The following is a 15,416-nucleotide window of genomic DNA, read 5'->3' as shown; positions in this document are numbered from 1 at the left end:
GAAATTCCACCATTTCTTTCATCATATAGCCTACATTTAACTACAAATGCTACTCTAACACTAGTATATCTTCAACATAAATCAATTTCAAGGTTGCTTAGACAATGCATGAAATAGATAATGAAGTGTAGGCAGAGTTGGGTGCATGTGCTTAATTGTGTTGAGGTTTTTGGCAGCCACTCTCACTTCACAAAACCACATCAGTGTGCACGCATGCCTGTGGAGATGAGTCAGTTGATTTCCACAAAGCTGCTCATTTACTTCACCATCCGTTTCAACAACCGTTTTTTACTTGCAAGCACAATATAGCACCTAGTAAAGATTCAAAAAATGCATGCTGTAGATTCAGTAAGCTTAGTCTGTCACAACAGCTGCTGACCTTGCAGTCCCTGAGGACAGAGTTCCCGGCAAAGGGCTCCTGGCTGCTGACTGCTGCACCAGTGTCTCATCTTACTGCTAATACTACTCAAGGGAATAAGCATTTTCATTCAATAAAATAGAATAAAATAAAAAATCCCTAATAATTAACTGAAAAGACTTTTAATGACAAAAAAAAATGCTGATACTCATATATATAGAAATTATGACATTGTAGTTGTGGTTTCCTGATAACTTATGAGTGAGAATAGAAACAAAAACTGAAGCTGCCAGGAGCATGTCATTGTACACAGCCTATACCTGCTGTTCATTGACCCATTTAACTGCTGAGTCTCATATTTCAGATTTCAACAATATCACACCCTGTAGTAATGACGACATGTGGGATGTTTTTTTTTTTTCTTCACTTAATGGTATCACATGAAGGTAATATGGGGTAAAGGTGAGTGCCAGCTGACTAAAGCTTCAGGAATGCCAAGATGACAGACTTGCTATGTCTCTGATACTGACATGCCACAACATGTTGGCCACCATTTCAGATTACACCTATATTCATCTGCCTGTTATTTCTTTTATCTCTTATTTGACTGGGAAAAATCTGATCAACACATGTACCTCTTCTGCTAAATAAAAATGTTTTTATGTTTATCTATTGTCACATGAGGGTGTGAGTAAGTTGTTGTTTTCTGTTTTACTCTACATTTTCCCTCCAAAAGAGAACTTTTTCTGAAAGGGGGGGGGGGGGGTTAGATTCCAATTCAATTTACTCACCCTAAAGTCATCTACACCCACACACTCATCCCACACACACACGTGCTCATAACTGAATCCTCATTCCACATACACTTGAATTTATTTTCTTAAGTGGGTGTTGTAGTTCATGCCTTGTTAAATGGGTAGATTATCTCACTGTAACTGTACAGTGCAGTTTTGAACATCAGTGTACCAAGACTGCACTCTCACTCATGGTTTATTTAAGTAATACTGATGTACTGGATGAATGTCTGTTAAGATCATAATAAATTAACATTGTATATAATATAATATAATATAATATAATATAATATAATATAATATAATATGTCTGATCTGTCTGATCTGTACAGGGTGTGCCCTGCCTCTCGCCCAATGACAGCTGGGATAGGCTCCAGCCTTAACGGATAAGCAGTATGGATGGATGGATGTCATCTTAGCAGAGATAGATGTATTAGCAGTAAAATTTACTACCCTTGCAGCAGAGGTGGTAAAAGTACAGAACCTTAAACTTATTAATGGATCAATACAGTAGTAAAAGTAGAAGTGCTGAATTCAAAGACAAAGTAAAGTAAAACTGTCTTTAAAGTATTTGCAACCAGATGTTCTCCAGTAGTAAAAGTGAAAGTAGCAGCAGTGCAGCTTCTTCCTTAGAGCTACATTTCACTGCACATATAGGATACTGTTTGGTATTTTCATCCTTTGTTTTTGTAAGTTTGACTTGAAAAGTGTACAGTGACTTCAACCACATGGGAGATACAACGTAATATATCCCTAAAATGTGAAGTATAAGTATAAAGTTATCAAGTAAAAATACCTCAAGATTGGACTTCAGCAGAGTGCTAGAGTAAATGAACTCGGTGACTTCTTCCTTTTCTTGCATTATAGTTCTGCTGCTATTGTTATCGGTTAAGATTAGATACAATAAGACATTTTTCAAAGTACAAGTGTCTTAAAATTATCAGGTTACTAAGTACAGTCCATGAGTTAATGTGCTTGAAATACATTTCACCACATCAAATCACCCACTGAGGGTTACTTTAAGGCTTGGTTAGGTGGTAATCCATCACGTTTTATGAGCTTACCACAATGTGTTGCATGCTGTTCTGTACATTGCACTACTACTGCATCATAATGAATTTATTTATTTCCTGAAGAAGATGATCTGAGTACTTCCTGCAACACAGCTGCTCTGTAAAGTTTGTAGCTCCTTAAAGTTGATATGCAACTTTCCCGGCTGTCCCCACCAAACAGAAAAGTAACACAACGACGTACCAGTACTAACTCTTTGCTGTGTGTGTTGCTATAACTGTGTACTCTGTGCAGTACTTACATGTTTTCTGCCACGCAGGCACAGTGAAGTCAACCAACCGCAGTGAATGGGTGGGATCAGCCCGAACAGTCTGATAGCCACGTAGCTAGCTACCAACGTTAGCTGTGCAGGTAAGAACTCTTATCCTCTGATATTCTTCATTGTCGTAACATTATTCATTAGATGAGCTGTGTTGACATTTACAACGTTACTCATAAAAATATTCATATCGCCTGCCCCGATCCGCGAACCATTAGCTTAAAATATGATGTTATTAACTTAGCTTGCCTGGCTAGGTAGCTAGCATTAACTGGTAGCAACGGTGGTTCCGTTAAATAAGTTGATACGAAGGTTAGCCGGGGAGCTAACAAGTACTAGCATAAAAGTATTATGAGCTAGATTCTTACTGGTATCAGGTGAGTGTTAGCTGTTTTACAGCACCACAGAGTTTCATTTAGTTGACTGACCAAGATGAACTGAGCCTTCATTAAGCTGATATGCTGCTAACGTGTCATTGTTTTTACTTTAAGCTAACGTCAGCGGACGTTACAATGGACTTGCCACATCATGGGTACCGAGCAAGTAAGTGTCAAGATGAATCACCACGTTATCATCAGTTATCATTTGCGAAAATTTTTGCAAAATATCCTCTCATAGTGGCCACTTCCTTTTTTGTAACTAATTCAAGACGCACACAAGGCTCAGCAAACTGAACTGCTGCTGTCACCTCGCTGGTGATGTGTCCTAAAAGATGCCAGTTTATAAAATACTGATGCATTTTACTGTACCAGTGTTTCAGTAAATCATGAGGGTTATGTTGTCATCCCCACACTGTGCAAAATATGTAGGCACTTTGCCTTGGGAACAGCACCAATTCTCCTTTTGTCCACTGTTTTTCAAGGTTCTTGGCAGGTAGGTTGTTGTAAGCATCTTAGGAGAACTTGTTACAGTTCTACTCAGGTTTTCGGTCTCCTCATGTAATCCCAGACTGACTCCATGATCAGGGCTCTGTGGGGGTCAGACATTATAACTGTATTACAATAACAATAGATGTGGGCCTGACACTTGATGGAGATAAACTAGTGTAACTATGATGATATATGAAATCACAATTAATTTAATTTTACAGACAACTAGTCTTGGAAGATTATCAGCTGATTTTATTTATACAGTGCACGGTGTAATCGATGAGGATCACTATACATTTAATAATGTGCACTTGGTATAGTGAATATCTAAGTGATAGGCATCAACATCATAACCCTAATGTATGGGGTAGTGATGTCATCATGGATCTCAGTTAAAGTGTGTTTTTGATAGTGTGGATTAAGTTAGTAATTCATGAAATACCATCCTCAATTTCTTCTGTTGTGTCTGTCCTTTCCACAGCTAAACAGAGAGCTCGCGCAGCTCCCCCCACAGCAGACTCTGTCCTGTTTGAAGACACCAGCTCTGCAACACCAGCAATGAACAGTCAGGGATACTACACTCCTGGGTACAATATGGCAGGACCCCCTAATGACATGCAAGGAGGTGGTGGAGTGAACAACCTGTTTACCGATCCGATGGCCAACGCTGCCATGATGTACGGCTCCTCCTTAGCCAACCAAGGAAAGGATATGGTAAACAAAGAGGTGAGAAGGTTCCTTCAGATGCATATACAGTGCTGTATGTATTTGAATGGGGGATAGGAGTGTTAACCCATTAATCTAGAAATTAGGTCAGGGCCTAGATTGGGTAATTGGCACCATTTTGCACAAAATGTGTCGTGGGTGATTCAGATCACAAGTCAACAGTCAGAATTTCAAGTTTAAATGCACAGCAAACACATTCTGAACTATTTTTCAAGGTTTTGAAACTTCTCTGTATCTCTGATCTAGACCCAGCCTAGCTTTTACCCCTTTTTATGTGATAAGATATTAGGTCCATGCAGGAGTTTAGAGTCATCTGAAATCCAGCAGTTTGCTTTACAGCTCTGGAAAAATGTTTTCCTTCGTACACACGGTGTGTTTTTTTGTGCCATCTTTCATTGCCATCATCTCTCACCAGGAGCAGCCTGATACTTTCTGCTGTTCAGCTACTCTCTAATGATCTTTTGTCTGATATTAGTCACATGCAGAGCCTTCTCACAGTTGCAACTTTAATGTCTAAGGTGTGTTATTTTTTTAGTGGACAGGTTTTTCAGTCAGTCATGACCTTCTACTGATCTGCTTTCTCATGAAAAGTAAATGTAATTTCATCACCCAGGAATAAAGGAAGAGCCATGTGAATAAATGCATCGCCCACAGATGACAGATAAATAATGTTGTTCTACTGGTTTGGCAGCGCTGATACGCAGGTGGTTCAGGATACATAGACTGGGTATCAAGCCAAAGTGATGCACAATCCTGAGGGCAGGCACAGCCTTCTTTAAAAATGACTATGACTCAACTGTATTTATTAACTTTGGCAGACTGTCGCTCCTCGTTTGTTAAGTTAATGTTTGCACTTCCTCTGCCTATCAGATCAGCAGATTCATGTCTGTGAACAAGCTGAAGTACTTCTTCGCCGTGGACACCAGATATGTGCTGAAGAAACTTATGATCCTCATGTTCCCTTACACACATCAGGTAATCAGAACCATGCATTCTGTCAGACTTTGTCCCACATCAATGTACTGGATGACCGAAACTTTTAATAGTTAAAAACCGCATGATCGTTTTCTCTGGTATCATATCTTCAGCTACTTATCACACTGAAACCATGCAAACAAGATAATCAGCCACATAATCACTAGTCCGGCTTCGTTTTTGAACATCATAATGCTGTGATTGCCAGTAAGGATATAAAGCACACTGAGCTCAGTTAATTCCCACACACTTTAACTTATTCAGATTGGCAGTTAAGTCACCACTCCAAACATTTTGTGCCCTGATAATGTACAAATTACACTGAGTGCAAAGTCTCCCTACAAGAACAGGGTCACATAGATTTGACTGTTTGACCCTAAATCATATTTACTACTACACTGTATTTACTGCTATCACGGTCTGGTTGTAATGTTGGTTTAGTGCAATGGTTTTCATACTTTTTCTGGCGTGACCCCCCTGCAGGAGCCGAAAAATGTTCACACACATTGCACAGTTTTCATCAATTATTAACAACGATAGAGGAATAAACAAGATGGAATTTTAGTGAAGTAAAGGTCAGCACAATGGCATCAGCAAACTCTGGTTTGTTTATTCACTATATATAAATCATATTCATTAAGGTTAGTTTCACTCCATAGTTTCCCCTGGTAATCTGGGGCGAAAAGATATTGTGCCTATTATGCTCCTTTTAAATGACATCAGCTCTGGCCTTTGTTAACAACTCAACATCAGTGCATCAACTGTTCAGTAACATACGAAAGAAAGACATAAAGCAGGACTCAGGTGTGGCTGTTGAGGGGTATTTTTGACTCGTCCTGCAGTGGTTTAGATCTGTTGCAGTGTAAAACTGTCTTACTTGCTATGACATCGGTAACAAACTGTAAACAAAGAATGGCGTACTGAAGACATCTGACTTCTTGTACAGGCCCACAACATCTGCTACTGTTGTTACCACTAGTTTATCACTTAGGTTTGTTTTAATGACTTTTTAAAATATAGTTTATCTTATTCTCTGTGACAGCAGATCATAAATTTGTGATTGTGCGATTGTCTAAACCATTTTATTGTTTAATGCAAGCAAAGTGGTTCCATCAGACTCTGACTCTGTCGAGTGATTCATACTGTATTTGTGTGTGATTCGTAGGATTGGGAAGTTCGTTACCATCGGGACACTCCACTGACACCAAGACAGGACGTGAATGCTCCTGATCTTTACATACCAAGTAAGTTTTATATAAATACAAAATTATCATTAGCTGCGTATTTTCAGATGCCAGCATGATGTGTGAACTATTCCCTTTGTATTCTAGCAATGGCTTTCATCACCTACATTTTACTCGCTGGCATGGCCCTCGGCATTCAGAAGAGGTGAATAATCCTTCCTCCTGTCATTTATTTTATGACTCACAATAAATATGGTTGTATTACACAAGGAGGGTGTGTTTTCCTCGTGTGAAGGTTCAGCCCAGAGGTTCTTGGACTGTGTGCCAGCACTGCCCTCGTGTGGATCATCATCGAGGTCTTGGTGATGCTGTTGAGTTTGTACCTGCTGACTGTCCACAGCGACCTCTCGACCTTTGATCTCATCGCCTACAGTGGATACAAATATGTTGGGTAAATAGACCTCAGATGCAAATATTTTAAAATGAATGAATGATTCATTATTGACAAAGCAGATGACAAACAAATCAAATGCTAAATAAAAGTTGATTATCATTCTGTAAACTGTGTTTTAATGTTTGTTTATGTTTTTCCTCCAGGATGATCTTCACAGTGTTGTGTGGCCTGCTGTTTGGCAGTGATGGATATTATGTGGCTCTCGCTTGGTCCTCTTGTGCCCTTATGTTCTTCATTGTAAGTATTTTGAGTCCTCACCAACATCATCCACTTCATTTATGAACTGAAGTATTAATGCTGGAGAAAATATCTTGTTAAACACAAAATCAATCAATCGCTTCACTGGTTCAATTCTGCTCAACCTGACTCAGAAAATGTGATTATTACACTCTTAGAAACTGGACCTTTATGAGCTGTAGAAATATTCAGCACCCTCTCTGGCAAAACACAGGCATATTTCTATTATATGCCTGTGTTTTGCCTATTATTATATTTCTAATATATATATTATATATATATTTCTATTACTATATTAAGAGTTCTCTCATCATTTATTTGCTGTGATGTATTTGAGTTAAGAAAAGGTGCTGATTGCTTATTTGATCATAATTAATTATATTCTATAAGTAGGTCAGATATTTACATATTTAGATGTTGTTTTCTTTTCCATTTTAATTGTTCTTTCCCAGAGTGTTTAAAAAAATAGTGCTAAAGAAACAAACATGCGGAACCCACAAAGACATGAGGACAGCTCATACACACAAAACTTCAATCAATATGTGTATGTAAAATATAATAAGGCAGTATAATAGGCACTAAGTGTGATACATAGTGTGTGATGTCTAGTGCAACATTAAAATACATCAGGTTTTAGTATGATTCAGTATTGTAATGTATTGCATTACACTAAACTACATCAGTCCCTGAATCACTGTAGCAGTGACCATTTACTACATAAATTATACAATAATTTGCTGAAATACTGACATAGAACTGTGCAAGAAAAAATAAAAGCTAATGGCCAGAGAAAGGACATAACTGTTAAACCTGTTTGCTTGCATTAATGCATATGTTTATTTACTACATTTACTCCGCTGAAAATTCATAATACAGGAAATGTGCTTATGTATATACATAGATCAGTACCCCTCATGTCTGTTGAGTAAATCTAAAGCTGTAGCCAGCAGCTAGCTAGCTTAGCACTAACACTGGGGGAAATGGCTGGTATGAAGTCGTCTTTAAGGTGACGATGCCAAGTGACGAGTGTAGACTCTCTAGGAAGTTACTGGTCCTGACCAATAAATAGTCCGCCACAAAAACCTCTGTTAAACCACATCATGTTGTTTTTTACTCTTTGAATCTGTACAGATTGAATAGGTGGAGTAACATTGTAAACATAAACTTTGGATGTGGTGGTAGGCAGATTTTGTTACCTGTAGCAGAACCTAGCTTGTTATTTCCCCCTGCTGTCAGTCTCAGTGCTAAGCTAAACTAACCAGCTGCTAGCTGTAGCTTCACATTTACCACACAGACATGACAAAAAAGCGAATAAGCGTATTTCCTTAAACCAAACTTGAACATTTCCTTAAACTTTGTTGCTTCCATATCATTTATATTTGTCTGAATTGTGAGGTTGAAGATGTTTTACTCTCTGCAGGTTCGATCTCTGAAAATGAAGATCCTTCCCTCTCTCTCGTCAGACTCCATGGGAACAGGATCAAGTGCCAAACCTCAGCTCCGCCTTTATATCACTGTGGCCACCGCAGTCTTTCAGCCAATCATTATATACTGGTTAACCTCACACTTGGTCAGGTGACCTTGAGGCATTTAATAACCTGAAGTCCAAGTGTACTGGACCCAAAAAAATGTGGTTGTTGAGTGTTTGTACACCTACCTTTATACGCTCTTTTGTCAGTAAACTCAAAACATATGTAGACAGTGTTGAGCCGCAGCGTGTGTTCAGCTCGTCAGATGGACATCTTCATAATATGCAGTCGTCTCATTGATTTAACAAGTGTGAAACAGAAAATGTCTCACTGTAGGACTGTTGTTTCCCACAGTGAGTGTACATAACACTGACAAATGCTTATTTTTGGCCACCTAACTTTGAACACAAGGGCTTTCATTGAGATTTCTTTGATCATAACTTGGATTCAGTTTACTTAGCATTTTATATAATGTCACAGGACATGCTTTCCAGTATTTACACCCCACAGCCAGACAGCACACAGACAGAAACGCACATTACACATATGATTCAAGTACCGTTTTTCTGGTATGGTAATGTTGCTGCATTACCTCCCCTTTCTTGTGAATCCTTGATTTTATTTATCTACATTTGACAAAGCATGACAATGTTTGGATTTTTTGTAGAAAAAATAAATATGTTTAGCTTTGTGTATTCAATTCTAACTGTTTCTGAGACTTTTTTTTGTTCAGGCCAAATAACTACATCTGTGAGGAACGTATTCCTGTATTGTGTCTGTATCTGACTTTCCTTCTGAAATATCTTGATTTATTCATGGTGCCAGAGCTCAGCACATGACCCACAGTCTAGACAGAGGGAGTCTGAGACAGATATATGTTGCAGAGATGTACAGTTGTTCTTAGATGTGGAAATTAACTGAAATTCACCAAGTTAGAATAACTTGAATTGCAGTCTAGTGGGAATTAATGTGTACTCCATTATATTTTGAGGCATTTCTTTCCATTTTTACTCCACTGTATTTACAGCAAGTCATCTTCATTAGTTATTTGTCAGTATAAACATGCAACACAGTGCAGACAGTTACTGGTAATCTGGTACTGTCCACCATTTTACTCCTGTCACTACTTGTTTACTTAATGTATGTTACGTTGTCGATGTTTGCACTCCACCCTGTTGGATTTGAACGTGTTAGTGCTGGTTGGTGTCAGTGTGCGCTACATTAGGAACGGGAGCGCGCACGGGAACGCGCACAATGCAGAGCGTCCTTTTCGTTTCCATGGAAACCATGGACAGCAACAGAGCACGGAGGGAGAGCTGTCCGACTCCGACTCTTAGTTTCTAACACCAAAATCTCAACTTTAACTTTTAAACGACTTGTTTTGGACATTTAATGAGCTCCGAATTCTGCCAGAATTATCGTTTCGGTAATTTGGTGAGTAACTGGTTAATATTTTTGCCTTTGAAGCTCTAGCTGATTTCACCGAGTGGGTTACCTGTGAGGGGAAAAGGCGGCTTTCGTGACTAAATGAAACTTTATATTGTTCCGCCATTTGCCTGCTGAACTGCTTTGTAAAGCCATGTGGCATCCCATACAAACTTTCTGAGCGTTATGAATTTAATTTAACGTGTAGTAAGTCGATCGTTTTAGTTTTAGTAAAAGCATTTTAATCGATGCCAGCGCGCCTTTCTGTGTAGCTACAATGACTTTCTAATAAGAAACCGGCACCTGTGCACCTGGACACGTTTTGCGTTTAATAAATCGGGAGCTGGTACTGTGAGTGGACTTTGAACGTCTATTGGATGTTCATCTGAGGGGAACGGATAGCTAACACTTAACTGAATCGAGCTGTTGAGCTTTTTTAGTCTAAAACTTTAAACCTGGAGTAGCTACCCTGCATTTCTGAATTACTGCTTTTCTTTTATTTTGAAAGGTATTTTTTAAAGTTAGGTTTACTGTACCTTTAAAAAACACAATACAAATACTTTTAAGTCTAGTTTCACTCATTGTTATTGCTGTCCACTCTGTATAAAAGACATGTATTGAATATATGGAAGTTGGTTGTTGTGTTTTTCCTTGGGGTATTGTACTGTACATACTGTTAGACCCTTTGAGGTAAATTTGTAATTTTAGGTTATATAAATAAAATAGACTTGACTTCAGACCTTTATGGATAGATAGACAAATAGATACTTTATTGACCTGAAGGAAAGTTAATCAGTTTTTAAAAATTATGATCTTGTTTACTTTTAATTCTGGCTCACTAATTTTATGAATTTCTGTTGTATATTTCAGAAGTGGTATAGCTGAATGACCCTGAAAGTTTCCTCCTGGGAGAGAGATGGAGAATAGCTCTCAAACACTGCCACCCTCATCCCCATCATGTCCCACCACCACCACTTTCGGAGGGTCCCTGCCTTTCTCCTCCTCGCCGCAGCAGACCTGTTCCAGCAACCGAATTTCACTCCCTCTTTCGCCTATCTCATTCCCCCCGTCCCCCACCTCTCTCTCTCCGGCAACAGCAGAGTCCATTCACTCTTCCTCCCCTCTTTCACACTGCACAGCGTCTCTGTGCCTTGAAGGACAGAACGTACAATGCCTCAGCCCGGCGAACTTATCTGATCAGGACGACCTGACCTGCCTCAGCTGGCTGCATCAGAGAGGCAACCTGCTCCCACTGCAGCCCCTTCCCAAAATGACACCACTGCCTCAGCTGGAGTTCTCCACACCCAGCCAGCCTCTTCCTCCCGCCTCGTCCAAGCCGCCATACTCCTTCAGTAGTCTGATTTTCATGGCCATAGAAGACTCACCAGACAAGAGACTTCCAGTGAAGGACATCTACGAATGGATTGTGAACAATTTCCCCTACTACAGGACGGCCTCTGGAGGCTGGAGGAACTCTGTTAGACACAACCTGTCCCTGAGCAAGAGCTTCTGTCGCATTCAGAGGGACAAGAGTCAGGTGGGGACAGGACTCCCAGTTTTCACATGAAGACAAACAAGCTCATGTGGTTGAATTATAGGAGAGAAGTTTAAGAATCTATACCAGAAAGCATCCAACCTAATGAAAGCAACATACTGAATCCAGATGTGCTGCTCTGTAGTGAAATCAGCAATTAAACTGCCCTACAGGGAAATTATTCTAATCTACTCCACATGTGTTGAGGTTGTCATATGGTCTAATGTGTCACAGTTGCTTAAAACTAACATCTATGCATGAGTGATTGCTGTTTCAGTGTTTGACGTAGTTTTGTGTTCTTGTTTCAGTCAGTGGGTAAGGGATCCCTGTGGTGTGTTTGTCCAGAGTATCGGCCGGCGCTCCTCGAGGTGCTGAGGAAGACCCACAGTTATCACAGCACCAACAACAATCTGATGAATAAGCCTGCACTGTGAGTACAGTCCCACAGTTAAAGTTTGTGCGACAGGCCTGCAACAAACAAGGATTTTTTTTTATCAGTTCATGTATTTCATTAACATGTAACTCCATAAATACAAAGTTAAAAGATAAAGAATTCTACACAAGTGTAGTCTAAGCAGCTGCTAGAAATTCCCAAGTGTTCAATTGGCTGTTAAATAAATCAATGTGAATGTGCTAGTTAGAACCAGCAGATGAGAACATCTGCTGTCATGAAGTATTTACTTCATGACTAACATTCGTGATTAAAGGTGGAGTAGATACTTACTTAGATTAAAAGTCAATACTGAATATTAGTGATGATACAGTCAGTTGATTAGTCATTAAAAGTTACATCATTTGACAGTTTTGATAAATAGTTAAATGACTTATCCAAGGAAAAATGCCAAACATTTTCTGGCAGCAGCATCTAAAATGTGAGAATTTACATTGAATATATTTGGATTTAGGGCTGTTGGTCAGACAAAACATGCAATTTGAATAAAAATTTTGGGTTTTTGCAAATTTCAATGGGCATCTTTTACAAAATGTTTAATAGACGAAACTGATTCTTAGTTGCATTCCTACAAATGGTTGGTTTTTCCTGTTAATATGCAGCATTTTTCTGGATTTCCTTGTAACCAGAGCAGTAAAATGGGCTTTTCCTGTAGTGGGTGAGGTGTTTCTGAATAATTTTACATTTTAATTACACTCTGTTTCTGATGTGTATGTGAAAGAAAGAAACAAACTATATTTATCTAGTTGTCTAACCATATTGTCGTGTTGTGTGCAGGTTGGAAGGAGCTGACTACGGGGTGCCTGCTGTGTGTGACTCTATGGAAATCTCAGGTTTGTGATGAGGAGACTCGCAGCAGGCTCATGTTTCTTAATTAGCACGGGAACTTACATATTTGAGCCTTTATGAATTTCTTTTACTCTACGATACATTTCATCAACGGAGTAACAGCTCTCTGTGACACTTTTATTACCTGCAGCTTTTCTCTGTCTCTGCAGCTTTCTCAGCATGCAACATTGTTCCTGTGTTTGTGTTCAGTTGTCATGGTAACAACCTTCTATTACCGTGGCAACCCAGCAATAGTCTAGCTTAGTCTCCTTTATGTCCCCTCGTTTTACTTCCATGCCTGTGCGTTATATTGGCCCACGTGCTCACTTGAGAAACTGATAAGTGGTTGTTAAACCAGTTATTAATATTAATGTCTCACTTTATGACTCATATTCTGCTTGTTTATTTATTATGATTCCACATTAATAACTATATTAACAGTAGCTACTCTTCCTGGGGTCCACATGAATAAATAAAAATAAAATATTTACAACGCTGTAGAAAAAAAGAGTAAACATAATATCACATTTAATTCAGTCAGTCTTGAGAATACATAAGACAAGCACTAAGACAAAAACAACAAACAATATGATAACTGAAGACCTCTCTCATACATACGTAGCTCTCTCTCTTAGATAAATGAAAAAATGAAATTAATTTGCAAAATAATCCACTTAAGTGCCGCCATTGCTCAATACCTTACTGTTCTCTGTGTTTAACTATCTAGAGGTAGTAGAAAATTATCTTCTGTAAAATAATTATTCCTGTCTGAAAATAAGCAACAGGTTTGTATAAAGTATTTCTAGGGTTTTAGTTATGATGATATTTCTTAGAAAGTAGCCAGCTCTTTACACCAAAAAAAAAAGATCATTCACTGTGCCCTTGTTCGATATAGGCAGTGAAATGTCATGTGGGCTGCTTTGTTCTGTGCTACCTGTAATCTACTGCTGTCTGTTGAGTTGGACCAAATAACTGAGCAAAAGTTTACAACTTTGACCTGTTCTTTCTTTCTTCTTTTATTGTTTTTTTTTTCTTCATGCAGATCTCTCCCACACCCTCCTCCTCTCCTCACCCCAAACCCTGACCACCGACAACCCAACTTTTGGAGAAAACCCACCGTGCCCTTTGACCCCAGATCACGAGGAGCTCGTCACCATGGAGTCAGTTGAATACCAGCAGGAGGAGGTCTGCGAGGAGATGGAGAAGGACCCCCTCTCAGACAGCGGGTACATCGAGTTACACTACTACCAGTCTCACCAGTACCAGTACCTGGTGCTGCCAGGTGACACCGAGCTGGACCTGGAGACTGTGGAGATCCTTCAGCTGGATGCCGAGGCCCAGGAGGCTGCTGGGTCGCTGCTGGACCTGGCAGGTGGTGGATATTAATTTGATATCCTATTTAACAGTCACAACTGATACAATGCAGTTCCAACAGAACCACATTTGGAGTAATGATGATGATTGGCTGCTTCTTCCTGAGACGCTGACACTGCCCTGAGGCTTGTGTATTGTTGTGTAGTTAGATAGCAACATACTGTAGATCACCTTTACTGATGGACTAACAAGACTATGAATCACATTGCTTCACATGTATTCAGGCAGTTTGACTGCAGAAGCTGAATTTACCACCATACCATGCCATACAATAACAACCTGGACAAAGACTTGAGAGTTTAACATTAAACTGAGATTTATGGACAAAATTAGATTTTAAAACTGAGGAGAAAGTATTAATAGAGCGTGGTCTTAAATACAATACATTTTTAAGGTTTCCACTGTGATTTTTTAGCAGATTATTCTCAGGGGTGGAAGGAGTGCTACCAAATCAATCAGAAGTACTGTTTCTTAATCAAAATATTTCCCAAATGAAACTAATATTTAGTGATGAAACATGCAAAAGAAAAGTGCAAAAGCAGCTCTTTTGAGGAATACACTGACTCACATCCACACTGTTACCATTTCAATATGAAAATGTTTTACCAACCAATTTACCAACCATCTTTTCTTTATAACTCCATTTTCATCAAAGTTACTTTATGAGGAAAGACACTTTCAAAACAACCTTCAGTTGAATATCTTGCCCCTTAACACTGTTATTGTTGCCTGTTGAAAACCCTGTTTCTCTAAAAGTAGTTGTGTGTGATACTTAATTAAAAAGTACTTTATTTATAATGTAGTTCCAATTGTAGATTACATGGTACTCAAAAAGCAAGAAAGCACTACTCAGTTACAATAAGTACTTCCAATTTTATTTCTTATTAATTTTGTTACACCCATTGTAATTGTTCAGATCATGTTCCCTTCAGCTAATTTTATGTACATGATGTTATGTTACTGAATCCCTGAATATCTTTCAGTTTTCCATGAATTTGAAAACCCAGATATGATCTTGTAAGCTAAGATAAGCTTTCTTCAATCACTAATAGTTTGACTGGAATTTCAAGTTAAAATGTGACATGATCCCACTGCCATTTAAAACACTTTATATTTCAGAATACACTGAATTTCTGTTCGTAAATTGTATTTTGAATGTATTTTGAAAAGCTCTAGATTTTGTAATCTAACAAATAAAATCTGTCATGCCGTTCTCGTGAATTAAAATGACCTGTTTATCATGTTTAGACATCATATTAGTTTAATTTTGGTAGCAGTGGAGTTTACTACAATGCTACCATAGATGGTTTATTGAAGAGGCCTAATGGGTATTGGCCCAGGACCCCTGGCCCAGAGAGAGAGATTCAAGAGATTCAAATCATCTGGGTTTGTTAACTCAATGTATACT

General features: G+C 38.8%; 2 protein-coding genes across 2 annotated transcripts; both read left to right on the top strand.

Annotated features, from left to right (window-relative positions):
• Window positions 1-2,430: 2,430 nt before the first annotated feature.
• yif1a (Yip1 interacting factor homolog A (S. cerevisiae)) lies at window positions 2,431-9,096 on the top strand. The gene is made up of 9 exons (XM_018660273.2): window positions 2,431-2,574; window positions 2,974-3,025; window positions 3,833-4,077; window positions 4,948-5,052; window positions 6,218-6,296; window positions 6,384-6,441; window positions 6,532-6,687; window positions 6,834-6,927; window positions 8,348-9,096. Exons 2-9 carry the CDS (start codon window positions 2,995-2,997, stop codon window positions 8,504-8,506), a joined length of 927 nt encoding a protein of 308 aa, XP_018515789.1. The 5' UTR covers window positions 2,431-2,574; window positions 2,974-2,994; the 3' UTR covers window positions 8,507-9,096.
• A 145-nt stretch (window positions 9,097-9,241) lies between these two features.
• Window positions 9,242-15,373, top strand: si:ch211-145o7.3 (forkhead box protein N2). Its single transcript, XM_018660268.2, has 5 exons — window positions 9,242-9,830; window positions 10,692-11,358; window positions 11,664-11,785; window positions 12,584-12,639; window positions 13,677-15,373. Exons 2-5 carry the CDS (start codon window positions 10,738-10,740, stop codon window positions 14,018-14,020), a joined length of 1,143 nt encoding a protein of 380 aa, XP_018515784.1. The 5' UTR covers window positions 9,242-9,830; window positions 10,692-10,737; the 3' UTR covers window positions 14,021-15,373.
• Window positions 15,374-15,416: the final 43 nt, after the last annotated feature.

This window comes from Lates calcarifer, linkage group LG8, assembly GCF_001640805.2.
Source record: "Lates calcarifer isolate ASB-BC8 linkage group LG8, TLL_Latcal_v3, whole genome shotgun sequence".
Lineage (NCBI taxonomy): Eukaryota > Metazoa > Chordata > Actinopteri > Centropomidae > Lates > Lates calcarifer.
This window is presented reverse-complemented; position numbering and strand designations above follow the sequence as displayed.